The sequence below is a fragment of the Phacochoerus africanus genome, chromosome 2 (assembly GCF_016906955.1).
Source record: "Phacochoerus africanus isolate WHEZ1 chromosome 2, ROS_Pafr_v1, whole genome shotgun sequence".
NCBI classification, from domain to species: domain Eukaryota; kingdom Metazoa; phylum Chordata; class Mammalia; order Artiodactyla; family Suidae; genus Phacochoerus; species Phacochoerus africanus.
The window spans coordinates 43,146,390-43,160,952 of record NC_062545.1 but is presented as its reverse complement, the minus strand read 5'-3'; the positions used below and the strand labels follow the sequence as shown (position 1 = coordinate 43,160,952).

The window sequence follows — 14,563 nt, the reverse complement described above, 5'->3', positions numbered from 1 at the left end:
ACAACAGATTCACATGTGCTTAATTCAGTAGAGAGCCGGAAAAGCCGTTGGACTGATGTTAAAAAAAAAAAAGCGTTAAAAGAAAAAAACCCACAGCAAGCAATCCCAAGAGGCGGGCGTTGCCTGAGATCACACCCTCCCGCCGCCAGGCCCACAGCGAGCACGCCTCCTCGCCGTGGCCACGCCCCCGCCGCCTCGCCCGTGACCACGCCTCCCTCGACCCCGCCCCGCCGCGGCCACGCCCGACGTGCGGCGCGGGAGCCGCCGGGCCGGGGGGCGGGGCCTGTTCCGGCCCTCCCCCCGCCGCCGCCGCCGGCGGCCTCCGCGCGGGCCTCCCAGCCCGTATTCCACTCACTTTGTTCTCCGCCTTTGTCCTAATCCACACCAGCAGGTGGAGCCGCAGTTAAAGTTTCCGAGTCCATTCCGGGAGCGGGAGCCCATCTTGCTCGCCGCAGAGGCCCTCGCTGGAGGAGGAGGGTCAGAGCTCGGGTGCAGCCAATCGCGGGCAACGCTGCTAGTTATCAGAGCAGAATGGGCTGTAGTTTAGTGAAATAGGAAAGCTGCAAAACACAGTGGAGTGTTCCCGTGTAAATAAAAAGAGGAAAAAAAAGTTTCTCAAGTCGCCGCTGCACTACGTCGGGCCGGCGCCGGGGCGGGGGTCTGCGCTCTCCCGAGCGGCCGCGCGCTGGACTTTATTGTGCCGCAACAAGCCCCCGTTCCCATTGTTTGTGTTTTTTTCAAAATATGGCAAAGGTTCAGGTGAACAATGTAGTGGTGCTGGATAACCCTTCTCCTTTCTACAACCCATTCCAGTTCGAGATCACCTTCGAGTGCATCGAGGACCTGTCTGAAGGTGAGTCGGGCGCCCGCCAGCCGCCGGGCTGTCAGTTGCGGGCTGCAGACGTTGAAAGTTTCCCGGGCCCGGCCTCGCGCGGGCGGTCGGTGCTCGGCGCCGGGCGAGCTGCGGTCTCGGCTCTGCGGAGGGAAACTTGAAGTTGATGGACGACGGCCGCCGAGGCGCGCGCGGCGTTCGGCCGCAGCCGGGGCGCCTGCTGCGGCTCAACTTGCGAGGAACTTGTTCGAGCGGAGGTAGCCATGTTGTCAGCTTTGTCTGGCGGGCGGGCGGTTCACGAGACCCGCACTCTCTCCCGCGGCACCGGCCAGGGGTCGCGCCGGGCTGGCCCCGAGCCGCGAATGGCTTCCACGGCCCCCGCGGTCCCGGCGACGAGGTGGAAAGGGAGAGGCATGTGTGTGGTCGCGCCGGCGAGTTAGCAGCGGAGCCATCTTACCAAGAGTAGAGAATTGGGCCACCGACCCCGGCGTCACGACGCCTCCTCTCCGCGGGTGACGAACACGGCGCCCCGCCTGCCCACCTTCCTGCCCCGGAGCGAGAGGCAGATCCATTTTTAGGGCTAATGCTGGAGTTACCGTACACTCCTGGGTGGCCATGCCCGGCCGCTTCGGGGAGGAGAGCGAGGCTGTCCTCGCGCTGATTTCTGGCTCCCTCGACCAACCAGCGGGGGAGGCGGGCGCAGGCTCGGCCCCTCGGCGCCGCGGGTCGGCGACGGCGCTCCCCGGGGGCCGCGGGTGCTCCCGGGCCGGCGCTCCAGGGCCGGCGCCGGGGATGCTCGAGGCGCCCGGGGGATGCTGGCGCGCAGGCTCGCCCCGACCGGCGTGGACTCCTCATCCTTAAGGACCGAAATCTTCTCTCAGGAAGAAAATATTGCTAGCTAGGTGGTTACATTTAACCCAAATGCAGAAATAAGTAAAATATTTAAATAGTTTCCAGGACCTTATCACTGGTTTCTAAGTAGTCTGAAAGAAGACTTTCTTCAAGAACGTGTTGAACTCTAATTAAAATAACTCCACATCCAAATAACCTGAACATAAAACACAAAAAAGTGGGCTAGGAAATAAAAGGTAAAGTCCTGATGGTAACGCAGAAATTTGTACCATTTTTTCTAAGTCCATTTTTAAGGTCTTAAAAAAGATAAATATTTTTAGTATGTGCAGTAATATTTAGAAAGCTAAAGTTTGCTAAGGTCTTACTCTCGCGATTTTATTAAAATTGTCCAGTGCTTCATCTTGAAAATTTGAGAAGGAAAAAGTTTTAACTTCACCAACGGTAATTTTAAAATTAAATAGACGTACTTTTAACTTACAGGTGTGTTTAACAAAGTGCATTTTTTAAAATATGCTAACCATGGCATGTAAAGCACTTTCACTTTAAAAATTGGTTTTTAATCTCTATATCATGTATTTTATGTAGGGTGTTAACGTTTTAAATTACAGAAACAACATGCTTACTGTAATAAACTTTCTAAAAGTTGTACAGACATAATAACGTAACCATCCTCTATACTCAGTGCCTCCCCCATCTCACTCATCTATAAGTAATTATAATACTTTAGTCTGTGCTTTTCCATGTAGTTTTACTACATACATAAAGCCTATGTGCACATATATAAGTAGGGCACGTTTTGAAAGACGATTCATTTGTTGAACTAATTCCTAAATAGGCCATTGATAATAAAATTAAAACAGATTAATAGGGTACTCTGAAGCTACTTGGTTACTTTCCCATAGTATATAGGCCTACATTCATAGGCATTTCAACCACTAGGCCCATTTTCATGCCCATTAGTCTGATTTTTCCTTTTTATTTTCAGTTGCATATAAAAATGGGCAAATGCAAGAGGTAAACTTTTGATGAATCAACTCCACCTTATACTGGAGTATTTAGGCATTGGAAGTTCTCGAAATTACAAGTATTTGTCAAGTGATGCCTTCCATTTTAGAGCCAGTTCTGAATGGGGAAGATAGATGATTCAGGATGTTGTTAGAGGGCTTTGCCATTGGGTGGCTGAAACCTGCCATTGGTAGAAGCTGAATTGTGTTCCACTTGTAACTGGGATCTGTTTAGAACCCAGCTAATCACATCAGAATCTTTACAGTATTGATGTCAGGAATACACCTACTTCGACTTGTATACCTCACCTCCCTGGGCACCTATGTAAGCATTTATTTAGTATTTTTTAAGAGTTTAAGCTGAGTCATACCAAAGCTGCAAAGGAATCTTTCAAAAAGGTGCCATGCTTAGGTACTCCACCTAGAGGCTGTGTGGATTAAGGAAACTGAGTTCACTTATTAGCAAAGGTTTCTTAAAGGTCCCATCTTGTATATTGCAATTCTTTAAAAATTTTGTTCTTGAAATTAAACTACACAATAGTCTTTTTTTTTTGTGGCATATGGAATTCCCAGGCTAGGGGTTAAATTGGAGTTGCGTCTGTTGGCCTTCACCACAGCCACAGCCACCGCCAGATCCGTAACCCTCTGAGTGGGTCCATGGATGGATCCCATGTCCTCATGGATATTAGTCAGGTTTGTTACCTGCTGAGCCACAATGGGAACACCAGAATATTCTGAAGAGATATCTCCACTTTATAATTTTGTCTCAAGTCCCAAGCCAGAGGTTGGCTACCATTTTTCATACTTGTCAGTAGCCTCCAAATATTTTCACCTTTCTTTAAAAGCTGCCCCCGGAGTTCCCGTCATGGCGCAGTGGTTAACGAATCCAACTAGAAACCATGAGGTTGCTGGTTCGATCCCTGTCCTGGCTTAGTGGGTTAACGATCCAGTGTTGCCGTGAGCTGTGGTATAGGCTGCAGATGTGGCTCAGATCCTGAGTTGTTGTGGCTCTGGGGTAGGCCAGCGGCTACAGCTCCAATTTGACCCCTAGCCTGGGAACCTCCGTATGCCATGGGAGTGGCCCTAGAAAAGGCAAAAAGACCAAATAAATAAATAAATAAATAAACTGCCCCGTAGCTTTGCTTCAGAAAAAGCCTTGATGAGTACTTACTTTTAAGAGAATTTAGTTGTTTCTACTGTGAGACTTGTATAGGGCTAGGACAGCAATTCACAGATTTAAGCAGCTTTCCTATAAGTCTGGGAACTAGGAGACCTTGTATGTGTTTGATCTGATGGTCACCAAGCCTATACAAGTTTTGACTGACTTTACTGCTTCCTTTGTTATGCCTTCTGTGGATTCCTGATTCTCTGCTTCTTTATTGAACAGAACTTTTTTTTAAGTAATCAATATCAGTAATTATAGCTACTGTCAGTTGAATACTTACAATGAACCAGAATTAAATGGTGCATCGTACTTTCAAACCTCAGCTTGTTCTAATCCACAAAGACTATTATAGTTCCCCCTAGATCACAGGTCTTCCCAAGTAGTGTAATTAGTTTGAAATTCCCTTGGCGACTGCCCTCACTCCCACCACAAATTGAGATGCTTGTGGGCTGGGATTACCATGATTAAATCAAACAATTAGTTAATTTTTAAATAAACGAGTAAACTCCTTCAACTGATGATCTGTGTAAAGCATCTCATCCTATCCCTTCTTCTTTCGAATGCAGAGGGCAAGAAAATGAAAACTGGACTAAAAAAAAATTAGGAACAAAACAACTGATGCTAATTTATAAATAAGTACCCAGTAGCTACAGCAAGCACCTATAGCATAAAAATTAAGGTACAGGTGTTGCCTGAGTTACAGTTCATATTTGTAAGTCTAGGTTATCTCCTCATGGCCTCTGCTCTCAGCTATTAATACCCCTCCTCCACCCCACAATTAGGTTTATTACACCCACTATTCATTTGAGAGCTAGAAAGAGAAGAATTTATCTTCCTAGGATTTTTGGAAAGAGCCCAGGCTTTTGAGCTGCAAAGACATAGTTTAGATTCTGATTCTTTGATTTACTAGCTGTGTGTATTTGGGTAGATTACTTAGCCCCTCAGAGTCAACTTTCCTATTTGTATAATAGGTATAATTAAATCCATATGATACAAAGCTGTTGAGGTTTAAACAGGTGTGAAGTGGCAAGATCAGTGGGCAGCACATAGTAGGTATGTTATAAAAAGAAGGCTTATAAATCATAACCATGTTTCTGTGCTGGACCACAAATGCCAACTAAACCAAGAGCACTATAGGTAGTAGTACAGATACATACGAAATTAACAAAAGCATTATGAAAACCTCTATGTGACATGCCCAGTCTTATCCTCACTCAACTAGTTTAGTAGCTTCCATCCCTTTCTTCTGAACACTGTTTCTCTACTTGACTTTTGGGTTACCTACCTCATTGGCCATTAGTTTTGTAACTTACTTTATTGATCTTCCTCATCTCCCTGACCTCTTTGAGCCAGGCCCCAAGCTCACTCCCTAGGAATCCTACCTATTTTCAAGGCTCTGCATATGAACAGTTTCTAAGTTTTTACAGACCTTTTCTTCATCTCCACTTACTCATTATCTTCACTATTTGAACTCCTGGATTGTTTTCCTCCCCTGTCCCCTGTAAAAACAATTGCCACCTCTTCCTTCAAGGTTTATCCAGAGTGTTACTGCTTCTCACCCCCAGGTTCCAAGCCACCATAATTTCTTGCCTCAACTGAACTATTCTATTTCTTCCCTTGCCCTCTTGCAGCCTGTGCCGAACACAGCAGCCCAAAGGATCCTCCTAAAATCAAAGTCAGATCATGTCATTCCTCCACTCCAAGCCCTCCTATGGCTTCCCATGACACTCAGTGTAAAAGCCAAAATTCTTTATGACGGCCTTCGAAACCTTGCCCATCTGACCAATCTCATGGTCACTTATTTTCCCCTTTGCTCATTCTGCTCCTGCTCTGGCAGCCTTGCTTTCTCTGGAACATGCCAAGCACAGGCCTACCACCAGGCCTTTGTACTTGCTGTTCCTTCTGACTAGATATTCATACTGCTTGTTCCCACTCTTAATCTTCATCAGCAAACAGATGATCTCATGAGATGTCAGATGCAGAATGCTGCATCTAGAAATGTGCTGGAAGCTGGAGATAACGGTGGTCTAGGTCTGGGACAGAACCATGATATAAGAAGAGAAAGTATTAAACCGAAGGGATCTTCTAATTCAATAAACTGCAGTTTATAATACAGCGTGAATATGTACTCTTACCATCTATTTAGGGAACAAAAATGATAACACGTGCTGGCACTGACTAGATTCTCCACAAGTGACCCAGAAACAACCCTATGGAAGTGCTGGTATAGAGTCTGTGTAGTGAATCCAAGAGGCAGGCCAGATAGTGCCAGACACCCTAAGAGGACCAAGAGGTCTCAGAGATAACTTGTATCTGTAGGGTGATCTTCCTTTCCCTACTAAAGAGGCCCCTTCCAAAGAGCAGTCATTTTACTCATCCCTGGGTCCTTCTCCGAGAGCACAATGTAAAAGGTGCTCAGTAAAGTCTGAATTAACATTATGACTGAATTACGTGGAATGTCTTGAGTTGCACTTAACTTTGTCTTGTTCCTGCCTATTCCCTCTGTATATACTCTGATGTATCTAGTGGTATAATGATCCCTGGTTTCTTCTTCCCAGAATAAAGAACAAATGACATGAAGAGGTGCCATGAGGGAAAAACCTGACTGGATCTTTACCATTTGATGAGCTGGAGCCCTAATGGGCTTCTGAGCCACAAGAGAAGTTTGCAAATTAATGATTTTTCTGCTTTGGAGCTCTTTGATGAGTCAGATCTGTGCAACATAGTATGGGGCAGCCCTTCCAAAGTGTGTTTATCAGGTTGTTAAAAGATGACATGCAGAAAGGTGGGGGGAGGGATTTCTTAGCCAAATAAATTTGGGAAATACTGTATTAATGTTACCGATGGTCTTTACTGAAGGGTTTCTCAGACCACTTGCTCTGCCATTATGCTTGATAAATCCTCAAGAGAAGGCGGCAGCATTTCCCAAATTTTTGGTCATTGTTGTTTCGTTCCTGAGGAGCCCAGACCAGGGACCAGTGTTTCATAAAACAGCATTCTGAGAAACTCTGGTATGGAATGTAAGAATTTTATAAGGAGCACTTGAGTGTCTTTCGATTTTCTGCTATGAGAAGCCAATTTTAACAGCTGATGTATGGTTAAGTAGACATTCAAAGGGTCTTTGATGTCATCTTGTAATTACTGAATATGAAATAATGTTTTGGTTTTTAACCCTAGACCTGGAATGGAAAATTATCTATGTGGGTTCTGCAGAAAGTGAAGAATACGATCAAGTTTTAGACTCTGTTTTAGTGGGCCCTGTTCCTGCAGGAAGGCATATGTTTGTATTTCAGGTAAGATTATTCTTGGTAAATATGTAAGTTAAAATACATTTCTAAATGGTCCTTAACCCTCTCCTTTTGGGTTAAATCACTGGCTCTGTTGCATTTACTTTTTATCTGCTTCTGTCATTGTTTTAAGAAGTCTCGGAGTTCCCGTCGTGGCGCAGTGGTTAACGAATCCGACTAGGAACCATGAGGTTGCGGGTTTGGTCCCTGCCCTTGCTCAGTGGGTTAACGATCCGGCGTTGCCGTGAGCTGTGGTGTAGGTTGCAGACGTGGCTCGGATCCCGCGTTGCTGTGGCTCTGGCATAGGCCGGTGGCTACAGCTCCGATTGGACCCCTAGCCTGGGAATCTCCATATGCCGCGGGAGCGGCCCAAGAAATAGCAACAACAACAACAACAACAAAAGACCAAAAAAAAAAAAAAGAAGTCTCTAGGTCATAAGGAATGCCACCTCCTTATTTTGTGTGCCGAAAGAAGTTATTGTCATGTTTACTTCAGGGTTTGCACAGCATGCAGTAAACCTTACACTGTGTCATGGCACACATGATGGTTAATTTCGGGCTCTTCCTGGGACTATCCACTTTGAGGGTGGCTGTCCAGCGGCCCCAAACAGGGATTCCAAATGCTTACTACTAACTAGTATAGTTAGTAATTTACACTTTCAAATTATAGTATCAGTCACTAGGAATAATAACAAAACAACAGTTTATTACAGCATAATCAGTAGTTCAGTTAGGTTAACAGGTATGTTAGAAGAGAGAGATCTACGAGATCATGGGTCACTGGAACTAAATGAAGTCCAGTGGTCTACTAAAGCATCAAATCTACACCTCTTATAGAGAATTCCTGTTACAAATACACAACTCTGTCATTCATGAGGAGAAATTCTACTAATAATAATTGTGTTCTCAGATGCCACTGATAGTATTTAGGTCTGTGCCAAGGCTTCAGACATTGTCTTCTGTATTCAAAAATATTACTTCTTTTAATCCATGGCAAATTGTTGTATAAAACTATTCCATCACTTCTCCATTATCCATGTTTATTAGGAGATAGTTATAATAGTCCAAAGAGTAACTAGCCATAGCTTTTTAAAAAACTTAATAATTTTGTTACAAGTATTTCTACCCAACAGAGTTCTATTGGTTAAAGTAGAGCTCACTGAGAAGACTCACAGAAAGAAAATCTAACTTTTCTATCCTTGACCTCTCACTTTTCTCACTTCACAGGTGAGATCAGTTTAAATGAATACTGTTGATCAAATAATCCCACCAGCTATGGGCTAAGAATCACTCAAATATATGGTATCATTACAGCTGCTGCCCCTCCCTCCCATCTCCTCAATATAGAATTCAGAACTTTGGTCTCCCATCCTTAGTGCTTTTTATTAAATCTAAATAAATGATTAAGAAAAAGCTTAAACATTACTGACTAAAAGGCTCCAATATATTAACTAAAAGCATAGTTAGCCTGAGTTGTGAGAGTGAATAATCTTGGTGAAGGACGGGTTATCAGAGGATGCCTGTTGGGTGGGGGGAAGCACTGCAGTCGTAGACCTGAGTCACATTTCACTCTGCTGCTTGTTAGCCATGTGTGGCTTTAGACAGGCTCCAACCTCCCTTGTTCTCTCCACTCATTTATAAAATGTGAATAGCATCCTACCTCATAACAGTGTTCGGAGGATTAAAAGAGGAACCTGGCAGATAAGCACAATCACTGATAGACAGTGCCCTATTTCGATAATTAGAACCAAGGTTTTTTTAAATTCTTTTAGCTGGTGCTGCTTCTTTTTTTTTTTTTTTGTCTTTTTGTCCTTTTAGGGCCACACCTGTGGCATATGGAGGTTCCCAGGCTAGGGGTCTAACTGGAGCTACAGTTGCCGGCCTACGCCACAGCCACAGCAATGCCAGATCCAAGCTGCATCTGCAACCTACACCACAGCTCACAGCAATACCAGATCCCCAACCCACTGAGCAAGGCCAGGGATTGAACCTACAACCTCAGATTTCCTAGTTGGATTCATTTCAGCTGTGCCATGACGGGAACTCCCTTTTAGCGTCCTGAAATTGTTATATAAAGAAGTAGTATTTGCTTTGACCCACAAGCCTGGAGAACCTGTAATTCACAGGTAGTAATTCATGATGTAAGAAACTTAATTGGGGATGTAGTGATATACCTTTTGATGCTGCTAGAAGTGTTGCAAATAAATGCCATGTTTTTGAAAAAGTCCTTAAAGAATCTCTTCTATGTGTTTATGTTAAGGATACTCCTCAGCTTTTGCCTTGGAGTGTTGTAGGAAAAATATTATTCAAAATTATTTCCCTCTGGTGATTTTCCAGTGATTTTTTTTACCTTGGTATCTATGCAGATGTTGCCAAAAGTACAGAGGAAGTTGTGTGTGATTTAGATCATATGTTCAGCTTATGCATTTTTTAAAATTCATCATTATCAACAGAAAGGGACTAAAATAGTTTTTGTTTCATGTTTTTAAACAAACTACCATAGTATTCTCCTATTCTTCCATGACTTTAACTCTCAGGATGAACATGCGTTTCTCCTGAGTGTGTAAAAAGGCTAGCAGGAAGGTGCCCGGACATCTAACTAGTATTGCTTGTTGGAGTGAAAAATCTCTGCTTATCACTTCTCCATCCTAAATGATCTGAGACGTCTGCAAATTCTCTCCTTGAATTTGCTCAAGCTGCATCCTTTAGCAAACAAATTTTAAAACACAAACAAGCCTCGGACGAGTTTGTTGAGCAGACGGGAAGCAATATGGGGGGAAAGTTCCCACCATACTGAACTAACTCTATTTCCCATCTCTACCCAAAGACAGCATATTCTCAGGACAGGCCCTCTGTCCCCATTCTGGTATCTCTCCAAAGAGGTCATAAACCATGTCAGGGTAGGAACTGAGTTCTGAATGAATTTCAGAATACAAATACTCTGTCCCTAGAGCTATGCCAGACTTGTGATTACAAAGATGAGCTGGATAGGACTCCTGCCCAGGATAAAGCCTAGAATCTCAGAGAAGATTGAGGGGTAACATATTTAGATTGTCAGACATACATTAGTAGAGAATTTGTCTCAAGTAATATGAGTGCATAAAGAGTGCTATTAATTATACCTTTGAATTAGAAAGGGTTTTGCTGAGAGGGATATATTTGATGAAAGCTTCAGAAGATGAATTTTTCAGAATGTTAGGAAAGGACCTTTCAGGCCAAGGGAACAGTATATGCTAGACAGGAAAGACTATCACTACATTTTAAAGAACCTACATTTCTAGAAGAAGAGATGTGGCGTAAAAGGGGTGTGGTATTGGTTGGAGACCAGTTGTGAAGGGCCTTAGAAGCGTTAAAGAAGTGAAATTTTTGTCTCAGAATCTGAGGTTTTAAAACCTGGTGAAGGGATAGGAATGGATCTGGGTTTAGATGGCTGCTGTATAAATTGGCTAGAGCTGGGGGAGAGCAGTAGGGAAGCTTTGGTAATATTCCAGATAAGAGATGAAGACTTGAATTATGCTTTGAGATGACAGATGTCAAGACTCACTAGACGTTTTTAGTCTAGGTGACTAGGTAGATTATTTATACCTTTTTAGGTCCCCTACATGTAGTAGGTATATAGCAGTCACTAGTCTGTTACGAAAATGGCTTGACTGAGAAGGCCAGCCAGGAGCCTTCCCAAGCTAAGGCACTGGCTGAAGTCTTTACCCAGGCTTATCCCGTGGATGTGCTTTGGTGCCCTAGTAAGAGTAAGCCAATCTGCTGGGGCTTCAAGCACTTACCACTGAGAATGGCTCTTTGGGTTGTGCTCAGATGCCTCACCGTCACTGCCTGTCCCGTCTGTGCCTCCTTCCAACCAGTGTCCTTACTGTCTTGCCCATGGCTATGGACAGGGCCCCCGTGCTGCTCATGCTCTCAGCCACCTCTAGCTCACTTGCCTCACCTCCTGCCTTCGTCACAGTTCAGCTTACAGCAGTTTGATTCAGAACAGGATCATTGATTACCTCTGCCTAAAACAAACTTTACCATCAGTGAATTTCCATAGTAATGTGATTTAGTATTTTTTGACAATCTACTATACTATGTAACTATTTCCATTCCATTTTCAGTTTTACATTAATTTACTATGAGAATATCTGTGAGGGTTGGGTGAGTGGGTGTGAGAATGTGTCCTGGGAAATTGGACAATCAACATTTGCTGCCAAAAGGCTGTGTGGAGGATAATTGAATATTTACTAATTTAGGTCTGAAAATTATGACTAGGAAGGGTTGGAATCAATAAGACTATTGATTTGTTTACTGTATTTTATAAAAGGTTTTATAATTGAATATTGTATAATTCCTCATGAACCACCATAGACTGTATGTAGCCAGATTTATTTTCATCTAGAAGTAGTGATGTTTTCAAGTACCCAGGGTACTTCAGTATACTGTGGAGAAACATGAACTATGTTTTCTAGCTATAATCAGTCTCGAAAATGAACATGTGGAGTTCCCGTCGTAGCACAGCAGAAACACGTCCGATTAGGAACCATGAGGTTGCAGGTTCAATCCCTGGCCTCACTCAGTGGGTTAAGGATCTGGCGTTGCTGGGAGCTGTGGTGTAGGTCGCAGACGTAGCTCGGATCCTGTGTTGCTGTGGCTGTGGTGTAGGCTGGCAGCTATGGCTCCAACTGGACCCTTAACCTGGGAACCTCCATATGCCATGGGTGTGGCCCTAAAAAGCCAAAAAAAAAAGTGAACATGTGCCTTCTCAGGATGATTTCTAAGTTTTTGGTTACTGTGCCCTTAACTGAAGGTGCTCAGTGTTTTAACCAGAACTCCAGTTTTGCTTGCAGTTAATAGCCTCCTGTGATGTGTATTTCTTTTCTTTTTAAATTATTCTAGGCTGATGCACCTAATCCAGGACTCATTCCAGATGCAGATGCAGTAGGTGTAACAGTTGTGCTAATTACATGCACCTATCGAGGTCAAGAATTTATTAGAGTTGGTTATTATGTAAATAATGAATATACCGAGACAGAATTAAGGGAAAATCCGCCTGTAAAACCAGACTTTTCTAAGGTAATGTATTGATTATTTCTTTTATTAATTTTACAATGCAATGTTTTAAGCAGTTGCCATTTCAAAGTATACTATGAAAATGGCTTTGAGACAAAATAAATTTGAGGTCATTGTACCAACTGAGCAAACTAATCATTGTTCTATTACCATGTATGACCTCAAACCCTACCTTCAGATTAGACATTACTGATTAATATTGACTAGGCACCTTGAGAGTCTCTGATGATTTAGAAAATTGAAAGCGCCTCCTAATAGAAACAGGCCTTTGTTAATGGCTCCCTGAATGGAATTTCCCATACATCATGAATCTATCCATTTCAATTTTTAGGACATTCACATTCATGTTTGTTGTACTGATTATTCAATTAACATTTTTGTGTGTGACTCTTCCCAAAATTGGGGGGTGAGGTTGTGTTTGTTTTTTGTATGAGCATTTTTATCTCAGTATACCTATATGTTTGCTTTATCTGTTATTCTTAGAGGTGAAACTAAAGGTCTTAAATACTTCTGGTGGTAAAACAGCTTAGCTTCTGAGAGGGAAGGTGAAATCTGTGATTTAGTATTCTCAAAAATACTGGGGACTTTATGACTTTCTATTGGGAACTGTAATAGTTTAGTAACTGGTGGTGTTTGTGAGATTGAACATGACCCTTTGCCAGACCACGCAAGAAAAATTACATGGGAGTAGAATGGAATGTTCTCCTTTCTGGTAATAAGGCTGGAATGTTTTGTATTCTGATGAGAGGAATCTCCCATTTCTAATTTATTAGTTACCTGTATGACTCCTTGTATAGCAAAAAGGAGAAACCAGAGTACTGTTTCTAAGAAGGAGCCATAATAATTAAAAGGTAGAAAACCATTAATAATGAGAGGTTATATTTGGAAAAAATTTTCATTTTCCTTGGAAATTTTACTGAAGAAACACCATATCAAGCTAGAAAGCATGTTAATTTGTTAAATAAAGTTTCCTCTGAAGCATTCAAGAGATATGCTTCCTTTTAGGAAACAAGTATAGAGTTGGATGTTTTGTTGGATTAAGTAAAAGATGTGGATAATTCCCTCAGGTCCTCCATATCTGGTTTCCTTTAGGCTAGAGTAATTTCTCTGCTGCAGCCCTGGTCCTTACTTATTAGTTATGTTTAAGGTGCTTTGACTTTTGCCTCTGTATGTGAACTTAGTCCTTAGGAGTACTAAATAAAGAGCCATTCTTATTAAGGTCTATTTGTATATAGTTATCTAACTTTCTTAGCGTTTACCATTTATATGTTTCCTTCTTCCTGTAGCTTCAAAGGAATATTTTGGCATCAAATCCCCGAGTCACAAGATTCCACATTAACTGGGAAGATAACACAGAGAAACTGGAAGATCCAGAGAGCAGTAATCCAAATCTACAATCACTTCTTTCAACAGATGCATTACCTTCAGCATCAAAGGGATGGTCCACGTCAGAAAACTCACTAAATGTCATGTTAGAATCCCACATGGACTGCATGTGACCACCCGCCATCCCTTTAGTACAAATTAAGCTATTAAAACACACAGAACTATTTCCCTGAAATTCCGTAAGTACATAGTCAAGATACAATGTGAAGAATTTGTTTTAAAACATCCTGTAGAAAGTTTATAAGAAAACCAGTATTTGAGCAAATTGTGGAATATAAATACAACTATTTTTAAGTAATTTTTTCTCTAATGTGTTATTTTATTTGTTCTGAAACTAATCTGATTAAAACATATATATTATTTTCTTCTCCTCTATATGTAATTAAAGCACTTATAAAGAAAAATGAATCCTTAGACCAGGTTGTAGAAATGTCTTAGCCTCTTGGACAATACTCTTTGGACCATTATTTTGCAAACCTCTGAAAGAACAAAGTTCACTTCAGCTAAAATGTGTCTTCCCGTGATAACACATAATTTGGTTTGATTTAAGGGGCAGCTTTCCATTCTTTTCTCAGCATGTCCTTAAAGAAGGGATTTGAAGTCAACTATATGTTACCAAGAACTTTAGGATCTGATTTTCCAGGCCACCTTGAAACCTCTCATGAATACTATTCAGTTCATGTACTGTTAATTGTTTATAAGGTCCCCTGGCTATGATTTTTTGTTGTTGTAACAGTTGAGGACATCAGAACACTCCTTGAATCATACATTGTTATTACCTGTCCAGAGCAGATAGAAACTCCCTAAGTTTTAAGAATAGAAGAGTATAATGACTTGATCCTGTTCATTAGATTTATAAAAATACTATGAACTTAACTCTTTAAAACTGTTTTGATAGGTCATCTGTTGTTGGCACCATTTATATAAAAAACAGTGGATTTGGAAAGATCTATGAAGCTTTATGATAATAGGTACATTA

At 42.1% G+C, this 14,563-nt stretch overlaps 2 protein-coding genes across 5 annotated transcripts in view; one reads left to right on the top strand and one right to left on the bottom strand.

The window, feature by feature from the left end:
- MCM9 (minichromosome maintenance 9 homologous recombination repair factor) overlaps nucleotides 1–14,563 on the bottom strand; it is a 118,887-nt gene that overhangs the window by 74,888 nt on the left and 29,436 nt on the right. The gene's annotated exons all lie outside the window — the stretch shown is intronic.
- ASF1A (anti-silencing function 1A histone chaperone) lies at nucleotides 316–13,882 on the top strand. The gene is made up of 4 exons (XM_047759632.1): nucleotides 316–853; nucleotides 7,031–7,146; nucleotides 12,025–12,201; nucleotides 13,485–13,882. Exons 1-4 carry the CDS (start codon nucleotides 745–747, stop codon nucleotides 13,695–13,697), a joined length of 615 nt encoding a protein of 204 aa, XP_047615588.1. The 5' UTR covers nucleotides 316–744; the 3' UTR covers nucleotides 13,698–13,882.